The sequence below is a fragment of the Nicotiana sylvestris genome, chromosome 1 (assembly GCF_000393655.2).
Source record: "Nicotiana sylvestris chromosome 1, ASM39365v2, whole genome shotgun sequence".
Lineage (NCBI taxonomy): Eukaryota > Viridiplantae > Streptophyta > Magnoliopsida > Solanales > Solanaceae > Nicotiana > Nicotiana sylvestris.
In genome coordinates this window covers 23,830,266-23,844,577 of record NC_091057.1, presented here as the reverse complement: position 1 = coordinate 23,844,577, position 14,312 = coordinate 23,830,266, and the positions used below count along the sequence as shown (strand labels likewise).

General features: G+C 35.8%; 1 protein-coding gene and 1 long non-coding RNA gene across 4 annotated transcripts; both read right to left on the bottom strand.

The window, feature by feature from the left end:
• Window positions 1–3,266: 3,266 nt before the first annotated feature.
• On the bottom strand, window positions 3,267–6,169 carry LOC104233308 (uncharacterized). 3 transcript variants are annotated; one of them, XR_712608.2, is made up of 4 exons: window positions 5,465–6,169; window positions 4,604–4,892; window positions 3,939–4,232; window positions 3,267–3,622 (listed from the first exon to the last, which is right to left on the bottom strand). It is a non-coding gene; the product is annotated as an uncharacterized lncRNA (long non-coding RNA). The 3 variants fall into 3 exon arrangements; XR_712607.2 differs by having other exon boundaries at window positions 3,939–4,892; XR_011402667.1 differs by having other exon boundaries at window positions 3,939–4,892; window positions 5,685–6,169.
• A 7,043-nt stretch (window positions 6,170–13,212) lies between these two features.
• LOC138891234 (uncharacterized) lies at window positions 13,213–13,950 on the bottom strand. Its single transcript, XM_070174455.1, has one exon. The coding sequence runs from the start codon at window positions 13,948–13,950 to the stop codon at window positions 13,213–13,215; it is 738 nt and encodes a 245-aa protein (XP_070030556.1).
• Between the last annotated feature and the right edge of the window lie 362 nt (window positions 13,951–14,312).

The window sequence follows — 14,312 nt, the reverse complement described above, 5'->3', positions numbered from 1 at the left end:
AAAATCGTTGAATCTTCGATCGAAATTTGACCCCGAACCCTAGTTAACCCAATCAACCCAAATTAACACCCTGAAGCCACCTCCCTCTCCTCTTCCTTAATCCGTGATTCGATACCCTCGAATCAAACCAGAACCTGTCGAATAATGAATCTAAGTTTTGAACCTAAAACTGTAGAGTCAAAGATTCGCTGATACTTTAAGCTAATTTGGACTTTATCCGTGTGTTCTTGATGAGAACACACAGTTAAAGTCAAAATCTGGTTTAAAAGTTGAAGATTCGAAAGTTTTCTTCAATTACTAATGACCGATGAGTCCCTGTCCTGATTCTATGTTTGTATTCTATTAACTCTTATTCTGATATTCGTCTTCTTCGTCTCTTTTTCTGTTTATGATCAATTTTATTTGAAATTCCATCAGTTCCTTGTATAGATTATTTTCATTCATTGTGGTTTCTTTAGGATTGTTTTTGCGGATTTGTTTCATACAATTAGGATATCAGTTTGTTTTAAGGCATTGAAATTACATCTTGTTTTTCACTTAGTCATAACAATAGGATTAGTTCAATGGTTTGGTATAACTTCTTGTTTTAATAACCAACTGACTAGTATAAGTTTAGCGCGAGGGGTTACTAATTGAGTCTGACAACAAATTGTAGTGGTACACTATTGAATTAATTAAAAGCACTAAGTTAGTGGAGGGAATTAAAAATTGAAAAGAAATATCAGTAGTGGGAATTACATTTGTTTAAGGACCTTTTAAGAGCTAGAAATCAGAAAACAACATGGGCTAATGATAAAAGTTAAAAGGAGTGCACATGGGAGGGAATAAACAGGCTGAACAGTGGAAAAATTTGAATAAAAAAGAGTTTAACATTGGTCTTTAAAAGGGGGTCTTTGATCAGTTCGAAAAAAGGAGAGAGGAAGAGAGTTTAAGAGTCGGGGAAGACGGGACGAAAAGAGAACGGTTTGGTCTTCAGAAATAAAAGAAAACAATTCTGAAATAGGAGAGAGGGAGGATCCAGAAAAAGAAACGAATAAGGTTTTCCTGTTCCATTGAATCTTCGTTTTCCTTTCTTGGTCAATCGCTGAAGTTTTCAAGTCTTGACATAGTTTCTGACTTATTCTGAGAGTTTATATAGAGTGATATTGAGTTTTGGAAGAGTTTCTCTGTTTCAAGTTGCTAAGAACCACAATTCCATTGGATTTTCAAGCTGGTTGTAGTGTTTCAATCTATAAATCTAGGTTGTTCTGTTGTTGTTCATTGCTTTCACCTTCTTTCCTTTTGCAATTTCCAGGTACTCCCCTTGATCTCGTATGAACTGTAAAGGATCAATGTAGATCTGATTTGGGGGATTAAATGATAAAGTGTTGTTTGGGTTGATCTCTGATTTCTTCTGTTCTGTTTTGGTTTAAAGGTGTAAAACAGTCACGTTTACTTGAAACTTTGTATCGTTTGTATAATTGGACTGTTCAAACTGGAATTGTTTGTATGTTGCTTCATTAGTTTAGTCCTAGTGTATTTTAAATTCCTATAAATAATCAGTATTTTAGAACTTATATTGACTGGAATTACTCATTTCATACTCTACATCATGGTATCTATGAGATATGAGTGTTGTTGAAGAGCTGCAATTCAATTAATTAATTCACAGTTCGACGAAGATTTTAAGCCGTGGTTTTACGTATTCTAGTATCACTGGTGAATTCCAAATCGAGATTCAAAAGTTACCTAACGTGTAGGTCATTTAAAATGAAGAGAAAAGTCACCAGTTATGCAGATTCAAATAACCTTGAGTTCAGTTTCAACAAATTTGCTTTTGTTTCGTCAAACAATCAATGTGTGTTGCTTAGCCACAACAGATTTGAATTGAAGTGCCTGCCAAAAATGAATTTGTTTTACTCATTTTAACTGTGTGACAGATTCAGCTTGTTTGGTTAACCATGTATGAATCAATGAATATGCATGTGATGATTCAAAGTTAGCATGTTGAAATTAGCATGAATTCAGAAATGATTATGTGTTCACCAATAATTGAGCCCGTTGTGAGTTAAAATCAGTAGGCTGAGATTCAAATAAAATCAGTATGGGATCTAGGCTCATTTAGGAGCCTAAACGTGACAGCCTCTGTTTGAACAAGATCTGGGCCTGAATCTGCTTAAGGCCCAGCGTCAGACAGCCCTTCCCCTCTTGTAAGGTTAAACAATTCTCCTTCTTTTGGGCTGATTTTGAAGCCCAATCTGCTGAAGATACTAGGTTGTTTATTAAAGCTTTTTTGATTTAATATTATGATGTAATACTTTCAATGATGGTTTATTAACAATGCTAATTAATTAGGGCCCTTTTAGAGACAATACTTAATAGAAAAATCATAGTTCTTTTAGGTTGGCTTTAAAATAAATGAGGTGTGTCGCGCCAAACAAATATCATACATTGCGCGGCCCTCTTAATTATAGTAAAAATATTTTAGACCTCGAGACATGCCATTTAGCGAATTTTATGGCCTCCCCCAAAGTTAATAATACGCTAGTTGCTTTAGGCTCGACATTTAATAATATTACCTTCTTAAAATCGGGTGCGCATTTATGTGACCCAAATCCAAATCTCAACAATGTTAAAATATGTCAAAGACCACGGGTGCATTTATGTGACGCGGTTCAAGACGTGTTTTAATAACGTTGCAATCTTCCTAAAAATGAATAAAAGCGGTTAAGGTTAAGAATGCACATAGGTTTGAACATGTACTAAAATCAGATAATTAAGCCGAATATGACAGTTGAGCGACCGTGCTAGAACCACGGAACTCGGGAATGCCTAACACCTTCTCCCGGGTTAACAGAATTCCTTATCCGGATTTCTGGTTCGCGGACTGTAATACAGAGTCATTCTTTTCCTCGATTCGGGATTAAACTGGTGACTTGGGACACCCTAAATCTCCCAAGTGGCGACTCTGAAATAAATAAACAAATCCCGTTTCGATTGTCCTTTAATTGGAAAAAACTCCTTTACGCCCCTTGCGGGCGCAGGTAAAAAGGAGGTGTGACACGGGTGTATAGGGACAACTGCTTTGATGCACAATATCTAAAGATGCTAACAACTCATTACAGCTAGAATTAAAAAACTCTTTCACATTATCAGATCTTAACACTTTCACATTCATGTCAAATTGGGTCTTTGCTATAATAAGAAAGTCTTCCAGCACTGTTACAACTTCAGACCTTGATTGCAATAAGCACACCTAGGTATACCTACTAAAATCATCCACAATCGTAAGAAAATAATGTTTTCTATCATATGTAGGCAATTTGTGAGGATCTCAAACATCAAGATGAATAAGCTGGAAAATACAATCAGTTTTACTGCTGCTAAGAGGAAATTTCAATCTGTTTTGCTTAGCTAAAGGACACACTTAACAATTGTGTTGTAGACTATCTACTGCTTTATTCTTCAAGGCAGAAATATGCTTCATTGCCATTATTGATAGATGTCCTAATCGCATATGCCAAAGACTGTTTTCATCATTCCCTTTGGTAACCATTGCTGCTATATGCTTCTCTCTCCACTTTAGTATATAAAGTTCATAATCCTCTCTACCAATCCCCATCACCTTCCCATTGTAAAGACCCTGCAACACACAAAAGTCAGGGAAGAATAGGGCACAACAACTAAATTCCTTGGTCAATTTGGAGACTAAAATAGGTTAAACTTAAAATCAGGAACATATAAGACATCCTTCAATTCACATCCTCCTAGGATAGATGCATTTCCTTTGTGTGTTACTGAACATTTGCTACCTGTTGGAACCTGCACTTTATGGTTGCTTTGTTGATTAATATTCTCTAAATTAGATAAGATCTCCTTATTACATTTAATATGATGAGATGCTCCTGTATCTATTATTCGCTCACATAGAGATGTATTGGACAGTAATGTGGTTATACCTGCCATAAGTGCCTGACCATCACCTGCAGGTGTTTTGTTCAAAAGATCTAATATCTGCTTGTACTGGATTTCAGTAAAAAACTGTCCAAGTTGTTGTCCTTGAGAGGAACCTGCAGTCTCTTCTGAAACCATGTTAGCATAAACTCTGTTTCCTTGGCCCTGTTATTTCTTCTTGCTTTTAAAATCAGGAGGATACCCTATGATTTTGTAACAATTTTCTTTGAGATGTCTTTTGTATCCACAGTGCTCACAAACAATCCCAATCTTCTTAGCCTTATAGCCTTGATTTTGTCCTGCCATCATAGTCAAGGGTTCACTATTCACTTCAAGCACACCTAACTCACGTTGGCTTTCCACTTGAATAATCAAAGCATAAGCCTGGTTTACAGTCAGCACTGGTGTTTTCAGCAATATCTCGCTTCTTACTTGGCTATAGCTTTCATTAAGTCCAACTAAGAATTGCAGTAAACTTAAATTCTTAAATTGTTTAATGAAAGGTCTAGTCTCTTCACAATCACAACCTGGTGCTGGAACTAACAGATCTATTTCATCCCAAAGGTCTTTCATTTTTGTATAGTACGATGTTACAGAATCAGTACCTTGCTTTAGCGATCCAATTTGTATCCACAGAAGGTAAAAACGAGTAAGGTTAGATTTATCAAACCTCTCTTTGAACTCGTTCCGCACTGTCTTTGCATTTGATGCATAGATGATACTCAGTTGTAATTCTGCAGACACTGTGCGTCCTATCCATGAAAGAACCACTACGTTGCATCTTTCCCATTGATTCGCCAATTCTCCTTTGTAAGAGCTTTTCAAGCAGGTTCCTTCAATGAACCCTAGCTTGTTCTTCACCAAAAGTGTCATCCGCATCGATCTACTCCACAAACCTTAATTTTCAGGTCCGCTGAGCTTGATATCATGCAATGCAACTCCAGGTGTGTCTGCAGATGCTAAAAACAGAGGATGATTGTGATCAATTTGAAGACTCGTTGTTTCTCCCATGGTCGATCAAATTGAAGCTTCTAACGGAGTTCGATGTTCAGATCTTACGGATTTACATCAACCCGCTCTAATACCATGATAGAATCTAGACTTGCATGAACAATTAAACCCTAGTTTCTAGAGAATTCAGAGAATGAAGAAAGGAGGAAGAAAAGAAGAAATCGATTTCTGATTCTGTTATCACTGTACATTCCAAAATACAGTATTTAACCATCTTCTAACAGCTTAACTAATCACTCACGTGTAAATCACATGTGTGAATGTGCATTGTCTAAAATGTCCTTCTTACATTCTATCTTTTAACTCTCAATACAATCCATTAACTGTAAATTCGCTTATATAATTTAGTTATATATTACAAAAGTGAGAGGAATTAGAGAAGAAGAACAAATGAACAAAAAAACATGTGTAAGCATGAAGATTGTCTTTCAATAGTTCATGAATATCGTTTCATTCTAACAATATTTTACGGTATGTGCACATTATTAACGCCTATTTACAAATAAAATAAATATGATACCTTGAAATTCACATATCCATCATTCCAATGTATCTCTATCTTCTTTTCACATAGAAGACTTATGTAATGATCATAACATTGTGTACGTGCGTATTTTAATTCACATCAAGAAATTCTTCATGAACCTTAGAATCCAGATATCCAACATTTTTAAATGTTCTTTAACAAATAGTCATTAATATTGAATCCAACAGGGGTGAAAAGCTTTTCACGTTCCCACCTTACACGGTCTGCTTTATACAAATATGGAAAATTCGTGACACTCCAAAAGCATTTTGTGCATCTTGATCTTACATTATAAGCCCAAAAGAAACCATGGGTACGTGGATTTATGTATAAATAACACCATCTCATAGGGAAAGCAATTTGAGTGATGTTAAATTTATAATTTGTTCCTGGTTCAAGCCTTGACAATCTGTTATATGTGTCAAAATCTCTACACATGTAATAGATTGGTTTGCTATTATCATTGGCTAAAGTTACCTCAATATTGGGAAACATTGTCTCCATTAAATTGGTGTTTGGTGTAGCATCTGAAAGAGGTAAAGCAAAGAAAATGATCAGAATTACAAGGATGAAAAGAGGACAAGAGTTTGTAATGGTATTGTTTTTCGCCATGATAATATTTTGTTTTCTTTGTCATGGCAATTGTTAGGTTAATTGGCAAGAGAGATTATAAGGATTTGTGACTATGAAAATTGATGGCTTTTCTTTGTTTTCGGTATTCGTGAAAGCTTTTTTTAGATGGGTGACATTTTTGGATGAAACTCCCTTTCATTTCTCATTCTTTCCAGGTTTTCAAGTTCTACTTGAATGAGAATTAAAGGTTGAGATTTAATTACAAAGCAAACTCCTGATCGTGGTTAGAATAACAAATACTTTCATTATTTGCTGTAAAAAAATTTGCACTCCCACCATTCTAGGCAAAAGATTATGTAATCCCTATAAACATTCAAAGAATCTTTTCTTTCCTATTTTATTATGAGCTCTTTTTTGGGTTTATTTTTAAATAGTTTTTTGCTTTTTGGGTACGACGTTTTTTTTTCTATTTCATTTAATACTCTGTTCGTCCCTTTTTGCTTAACCTACATTCTTATTTGACCGAGACTTCTTAATTATTTTTTCTTACTTAATTAAATTAAAAGAATTGACTTTTTTGGCTAATTTTCCTATAGTTCGAATTCTACTTTTAATAGGAGAAATTAAGTTAATACTAATGATGGGCCCATAATCAAGTATATTAACCTCACTAGCTCTTAATATCTTATAAATAGAGATGGGAGTCGTAAAAACTAAAAACTTAATCTAGTTTTTAGGTGGCACTCATTACTTAGAGAAATCTCGAGTATAATTAACTGGTGAATAATAACCCCTCGAACAGATTAAAAAAGGTAGACACGATTCAGAATAAAAACCTCAACACTTTCTGTTTGAACAATGATTGTCAATAACTTGGACACGCACAATAAACTTGTACCATCTACCATTATGCATGTAAAGGACCCTTACCTTAGAGTCAGTAAGTCAAACTCAAAAGTCAAAGAAGTATATGTGCGGCCTTAATATTACCATGAGTAGTTTTTCCACGAAAAAATATATGACATACGTATTAGGTTAAGGTGGAAACTCCTTAACTTCTAGAGCTCAATTTCCTCATGGATTAGGTCTTAAAATCGGTAAAGAGAGTTCAATGATTTGACCGATAAAATTGGTCCTTATTTCACAAAGTAATTTTGTAGTTTTTACATGGTTTGGGTAAGGAAATGATTTATAAGAGATAAAAGTTTAATTGATTGGAAAATCCTAAATATAAGACTTTCCATATAATTCACATGAGGAAATATTTTAACAATTAAAATTTTAGTCGATTTTGAAATCCTAAATATTAAAAAAATAATTAAATGACTATTTTGTCCAATGTGAAATTTAATTATTTAAAAAAACAAAAAAATAAATGGCATTTCGCTAAAGCCTTCGTACTTTTAATATAGTGTAGATTATTATTACTATACAAGTGATGACCATTTTAGTACTACCGGATAAGCCAACATTATGTGCATTTTTTGAGTTTAATTTAGGGAGAACTACACATACATAAGTACAGCCCATAACCTACATTACAACATAATGGCATAGATTCAACTTTACAAATCTATAGCCCAAAAATATTAGGCTCAATTTAACCTTTTTTGATTTGTGTGTGTAGTCCGTATTTCTTTCCAGAAGGCTTTTATGTTAAAAATTAATAAAATATAAAATGTTGCCTTACAAATCCATTTGAGTTGACTTCGATCAATGTTTTGAGCAAACGGATACGGATCCGTATTTTGACTGTCCTGATGGGTCCGTATCGTGATTTGGGACCTGGACGTATGCCCGAAATCGAATTTGAAGGTCTCCTAGCTCGAATTATCGCTTTTTGTCGAAAATTGAAAGTTTAAAGGTTTAGTGACATTAAAGATTTGACAAATATTTGATTTTGTTGATACCGGATCTGTATTTTGGTTTCGGAACTCGGTATAGGTGCATTACTATATTTATGACTTTTCTTCCAAATTTGGTGGAGAACAGAGTTAGTTTGACGTGATTCGGACGTCCGGTTGTTAAAATAGAAGTTCCAAAGTTTTCTTAAAAATTTTAATTGATTTAGTGTCTAATTCATAGTTCTAGGTGCTACTTTGGTATTTTGATCACGCGAGCGAGCTCGTATGAGATTTTTGGACTTGTGTGCATATTTGATTTGGAGTCCCGATGGCTCGGGTGAGTTTCAGATAAGCTACGGATGGTTTAAACTTAGAAAAAGCTAGTTTTTGGACTTCTGCTGGTTTCTGGTGTTTTCTTCTTCGTAATCACGAAGGTACTCTCGCGATCGCGAAGAGTAAACTGGGCTGGGGAGGATTTTGTTCTACACGAACGCGTAACATTGGGGAGTCTGCTTTTTGCGAACGCGGCGACTCAATCGCGTATTATTACAGAGGTGGGGGGCTGGGAAATATACTTACTCTACGCGAACGTGTGACCAGGATCGCGAAGGCTAGGGTGCTAAGCCTACATGAACGCGTTGAGTAACTCGCGATTGCGTAAGCCATCTGGGTAGTGCCCTTCACAAACGCATCAGGTTTCACGCGAACACGATGAACACCTGACGTTAGTGATAAAAACAGTTTTAAAAACGGGATTTTATTCATTCTTTCAAATTTTCAAACCTAGATAATTATAGAGGCGATTTTCCTAAGAGCTCTTCTTCTCCAATTTGTTGGTAAGTGATTCTAACCTGCTTTCTTTCAATTACCCATTGCATCTCATAAGATTTTCACCTAAAATCAAGGATTTCCATGGTAGAAATTGGGGGTTTGGATAGAATTAGGGATTTTTATAAAATTAGAATTTAGACCTCAAATTGGAGTCGGATTTCGAAATAAAGTACATAATCGGGCTAGAGGGTGAATGGGTAAATGGATTTTGATCCGAACCTCGAGTTTTGATCAAGCGGGCTCGGGGTCGATTTTTGACTGTTTGGAGAAAAGTGTGAAAATTCTAAATTTATGCATTGTAATTGATTCATTTAGCAATATTTGATATTATCGAGTCAATTGTTGATAGATATGAGTGGTTTGGAGGCGGATTCTGGGGGAAAGGCCCCAGTAGAGCCCTGAGTTGACTGCAGAATGAGGTAAGTATTGAGTTTAACCTTGATTTGAGAGAATTAGGAACCCTCAGACTATGTTCTATGTAAATTCCATGTGTTGCAGCTTATATGCGAGATGTTGAGTGCTTATACTCCACCGAACTACTTGTTTTCCTGATTTTAAGCTTTTCTTTAATTATTTCCTTCCCTGCCTTAACTGTTATGTTCTCTAAAGGCCTTCCATGCTTTATTTGCTACTTGTTAATCATTGTTTCTCCTGTCAAAAATGTTGGAGCTTTTCATGCTTTCATGTCTATATGTTATTGCCTTAATTGACTTACTTGCACTTTTAATTGTCATTTACTGGACTTGTCTTATCGTTTAACATTTCATATGTGAATTCTTAATTTGGTACAAGGCTTGCTTTCTGATTCAACTTCATATTCGCCAATCGTAGAGGTTCTTGTGATTTGAGTTATTAATTTGACTGCTTTCATTGAATACTTGTACTAATATGGTGGGATCGAGTTGTACGCCACAACAAGTGGAATAAGGATGGATTGATATGGTGGAATAAGGGTAAATTGTATTGATATGGTGGGATCGGGTTGTACGCTGCAACATGTGAAATAAGGGTGGATTGATACGGTGAAATAAGAGTAAATTACGATATTAATTTTGTTATATGGTGGGATCGGGTTGTGTGCCGCAACATATATTTATTTATGATTGTTGATATTGTTACGGCGGGATAAAGAAGGATTGTATTGTACAGTGGGATCGGGTTGCGCGCTGCAACAATCTATGTGTTTCTATTTTCTTCAGTTGTGTTGGTTTTCAGTATTTTCATTTCAAACTCTAAGGATTGGTAATTCTGATTGTCACTGGTTTATTTCTTGAGGCTTTAGCTATTATCTTCAATTAATTGTCTTATTTTATTCCATATTTCCTTCTCTTGTCTTTATTATATACTGCGTACAGGTTGTAGTGTAAGTGACCTGCCTTAGCCTCATCACTACTTCGTCGAGGTTAGGATCGGGACTTACAGAGTACATGGGGTCGGTTGTACTCATACTACACTATGCACTTCTTGTGCATATTTTGGAGTCGGTTCCAGCGGAGGTTATTAGCGTGCTCGAATTGGACAGCTTTGTGGAGACTTGAGGTATAGCTTCTCAGCATCCACAACTCCTAGAGTCCCCTATCCTTTTATTTAGTTGTGTACTTTCCTTCAGACAACTTTATGTTTTATTCAGACCCTTGTTTGTACTATTCTAGTAGCTCGTGCACTTGTAACACTAGGTCCAGTGTTGTATCAGATATTTTAGTTGTTATAGTTTTAGCACTTTACTTTGGATTATTACAGTTATTTCGGTTCTTTCTCATTATTTAATTTAAACTGTTGAAAAATGGATAAATTGTTCTAACGCTGACTTGCCTAGCAAACGCCATAACGGTCCCGAATATTGGAATTCCGGATCATGACAGTGTTTTTTGATTCTTTGCCCGTAACCAGCCTATATCGATCATATACATTCCTACTAAAGCTATAAAAATGAAAATTGGGTACAATGCAACTCGAAAACCATACATTTTCTTCCACCCCAAGTTCCATAAAACATATATTAAGAACAAAAATTAAAAAAAAAAATTGCTACAAGTTTGTGATTTGACAGAGAAATTAACAAGAAAAATCGATTTATACGTAGATTGTTCTAGAAAAGCAAGAAAATACAAAAATTTCAATTTTAATTTTAACGGTAGTACGTGTATAATAATGTATAATTTTGCATAAACTTGTATATACAATAACAACAACAACAACAACAACAACATACCCAGTATAATCCCACAAGTGGGATCTAGGAAAGGTAGTGTGTACGTAGATTTTACCACTACATAAGGAGGTAGAGCATAAACTTGTATATGGAATGTATAATAATGCATTTCAGAAAAATAAGAAAAGAAGGAGAAGAAAAGAAAGTTTCAAACGTGGACGTCTATTATACACCACCAATGTATATACACCCATATACACTGAATGAAATATATAATTAAATAATATTACACACAAATATACATCTTATACACATTTATATATAATTATATACAATTATACAATATTGTATAAGATTGTATAAACACCAGCTATACGATATTTAGACTAAAAGGCATCTTCTATCTACCACCACACCTCCGCTTTAACACCGAAATCACCAAAAAAAGAAGAAGAATTATTTCAAATCTGAAAGTCTACAACTCTTAAATTTGAAGCTTCTCATTCATGTTCAAATCACTTCTACACCTTCAAGGAATGCAAATCAGCTTCAAATGAGTTTAATAATGATTTATTTTGAAACTCACCATTAACATATTTGAGAAGTTAGAATCTAGAGGATCGAAATTCGTGGGTGTTGTGATTTGTATTGATTGATTGTTGATTGTTGGAAATTAAACCAAGATTAATTAGTATTACTACGTCGTCTAGGATTTGGTATTAACTAATTTATTTAATTTATTTCTAATTAGGATTCATAACCAAAATCATGTAGGAATAGGTTTTCTAGATTCTAGTCAAATTTGATTTTGTTGTATTATAAATAGGGGTGCCATTACATATTTTCTATTGTAGAGAGGTAGTTACGATGTAGAAAGATCCAAGAGTTTATGAGTTGTGAAAAAGCCTCCTAGCAAGTTCTCTCCCTAGTTTAATAAATTTCTTCTATATACCTTTTGCTGAATTTTTTGCTTGTGCCTAAATTATTCTTCGGGGTATTTCGATTCTTCAAATTGGTATCAGAGTCTGAGTGAGATCCTGTCAGAGTCAGTGGGAGCTCCTAAAAACTATGGATACTTTATTACCTAATTGTCATGTTTGTGTGTTTGATGGTAAAAGTAATTTTGAATTTTGGTATCAAGTGATAGAAGATTTTTTTTAAGGCTATTGGATTATGGTCCACCATTGGTGAAGGATTTGAGGAATCCCCATAAGGTACAATGTTGACGGGTGATGCAGTTACGCAATTGGAGAAGAAGAGATATTTAGATTATAAGGCACACTGCTATCTCACCATCAAGGTCGCATTGCATGTATCTAAAACATATTTGCATGCAAAGTCATCAAAGGAGGCTTGGATAATCTTGGTGAAGCCATATCGAAGAGCTACTAACATAAAGAAGGAGAAACTACAAGAATTTAGGAGTCAATTTGAGTTGGTTTACATGAGACCAACAGAGTCTTTTTTTTTTTAAACTACCATCATCTTAATTATTCAAATCAAAATTTAAAGCATCTACAATAAAGGATGGAGGGCTAGCATTCCACTCCACTGAGCCTGACATAGAATCAGCCACTCGTGCTAAGGCATGAGCAACCTAATTCGTAGACCTTCGAACAACAGACAAAGATAGAAACTGAAAACCTTTTAAGAGGTTTTTACAATCAGAAATCACGTCAGATAAATATGAGTAAATATCTTCGGCCTTCTCCAACGCATTCTACTATCCATCTCGAGCTCTATCTTGGTGTCTTCTTAGTGAATCTTCAGCCAACTAAGAGTTTCCTTTACTATCAATGCCTCTGCCATCATCGAACTGAATGTTGCCCCTATATATGTCGATCTACCTCTCAAAACTCACCGTGCATATCCCGAACAACTATCCCTGCTCCAACTTCACCAGTTGCAAGGTTGAAGGATGCGTCAATATTGCACTTGAGGGCTAAACCATTTGGGGGTTTCCACTTTCGATTCTCCTCGTTATCTGCCCATGTGAACCATATGGCGTACGTAATTGGTGCCATTCATTGATGAAGCTAATAGCTTTATCTAGTATGTGATCCACTGTACTCGTTCTTTGGTTCCAGATTACACCATTTCTATAGTTCCAAATCTCCCAGCATATCATGATTGCTTCTTCAATCTCCTTCTTGTATAATGTATGATTAAGCTTGTTAAACCACTGCTCCATATTCAAAATTATTTCTCTCCATCCCACGTGAGATTGCAACCAGCATGTCTTAGCCATGGTGCAATTAAGGAGGCAGTGCTCGACGGTTTTGGGGTGCTGCCAGCACAATGGACAAGTTGCATTATTCATCACATGTCGTCTGGTCAAGTTATCACATGTTGGGAGCACGTTGTTCATCGTTCTCCACATAAAGTTTTTTTATCTTTGGTGGGGTTCGCAGCTGCCATAATGATTGCCAAAGTCGTCGACGACTTGCCTCAATTTCATGTCTGACTTGATCATAAAGTCTCATGTAACCTCCACGGACTGTATACATGCCCTTTGGATCGAACAACCACATCCATTTATCCTGCTCTAAGGTCGAGCTTAGTGGTATTTTTTGTATTAGTTCAATCTCCTGTGCATTAAACACTGTCTCCAGCTTCACTTCGCTCCATGTTCGAGTCTCCTCATATATTAATTCTGACACGACCATCTCCTCCATCCCATTATTGCACACACTCTGAATAACTTGCAATTGCTCGGATGGTAGCCATGGAGTATGGAATATTTTTGTTGTACGTCCATCTCCAATACACCTAACACATCCCCCTTCTAAAACCTGTAACCCCGCGCATAATGAGCCACAAACATAACTGGGGTTATTTCCCACTGTTGCTGAAAGCAAATCTCCTGTAGGGAAGTATCGAGCTTTATATATTCGGCTCACTAGTGCCTCCGGTCGTGTCAACAAACTCCATGTTGTTTTTGCTAGCATAGCCAAATTAAAATTTTGCACCTCTCGAAATCCCAATCCCCCATCTTCTTTTCGTTTGCATAGCCCTTTCCATGACATCCATCTTATTCCCCCAGTGTCACCACCTTTTCCACGCCACCAGAACCCATTCATTGCTTTCTCGATTGAGTCACAGGTGCTTATTGGGAGAAGAAATAGCATCATAACATAATTTGGGATAGCTTGCACCACTGTTTTCAGTAGGATTTCCTTACCAGCTCTAGAGATGTATTTTTGCTTCCAACTTTGCAATTTTCCCAAACTTTATCTAATACATATTGGAAGATGTCCTTTTTTCTACCGACAATGATGGTACTCCGAGATATTTGCCCGGGGTAGCAATCTCTTTCACTCCAAGCGCATGTTTTAACGCAGTCTTCATATCTTCCGATGTATTCCGACTAAAGTAATAAATTGGATTTTTGCAAATTGACCTGTTGTCCATAAGCCTTCCGATAGCTATCAAGGCAGTGTTT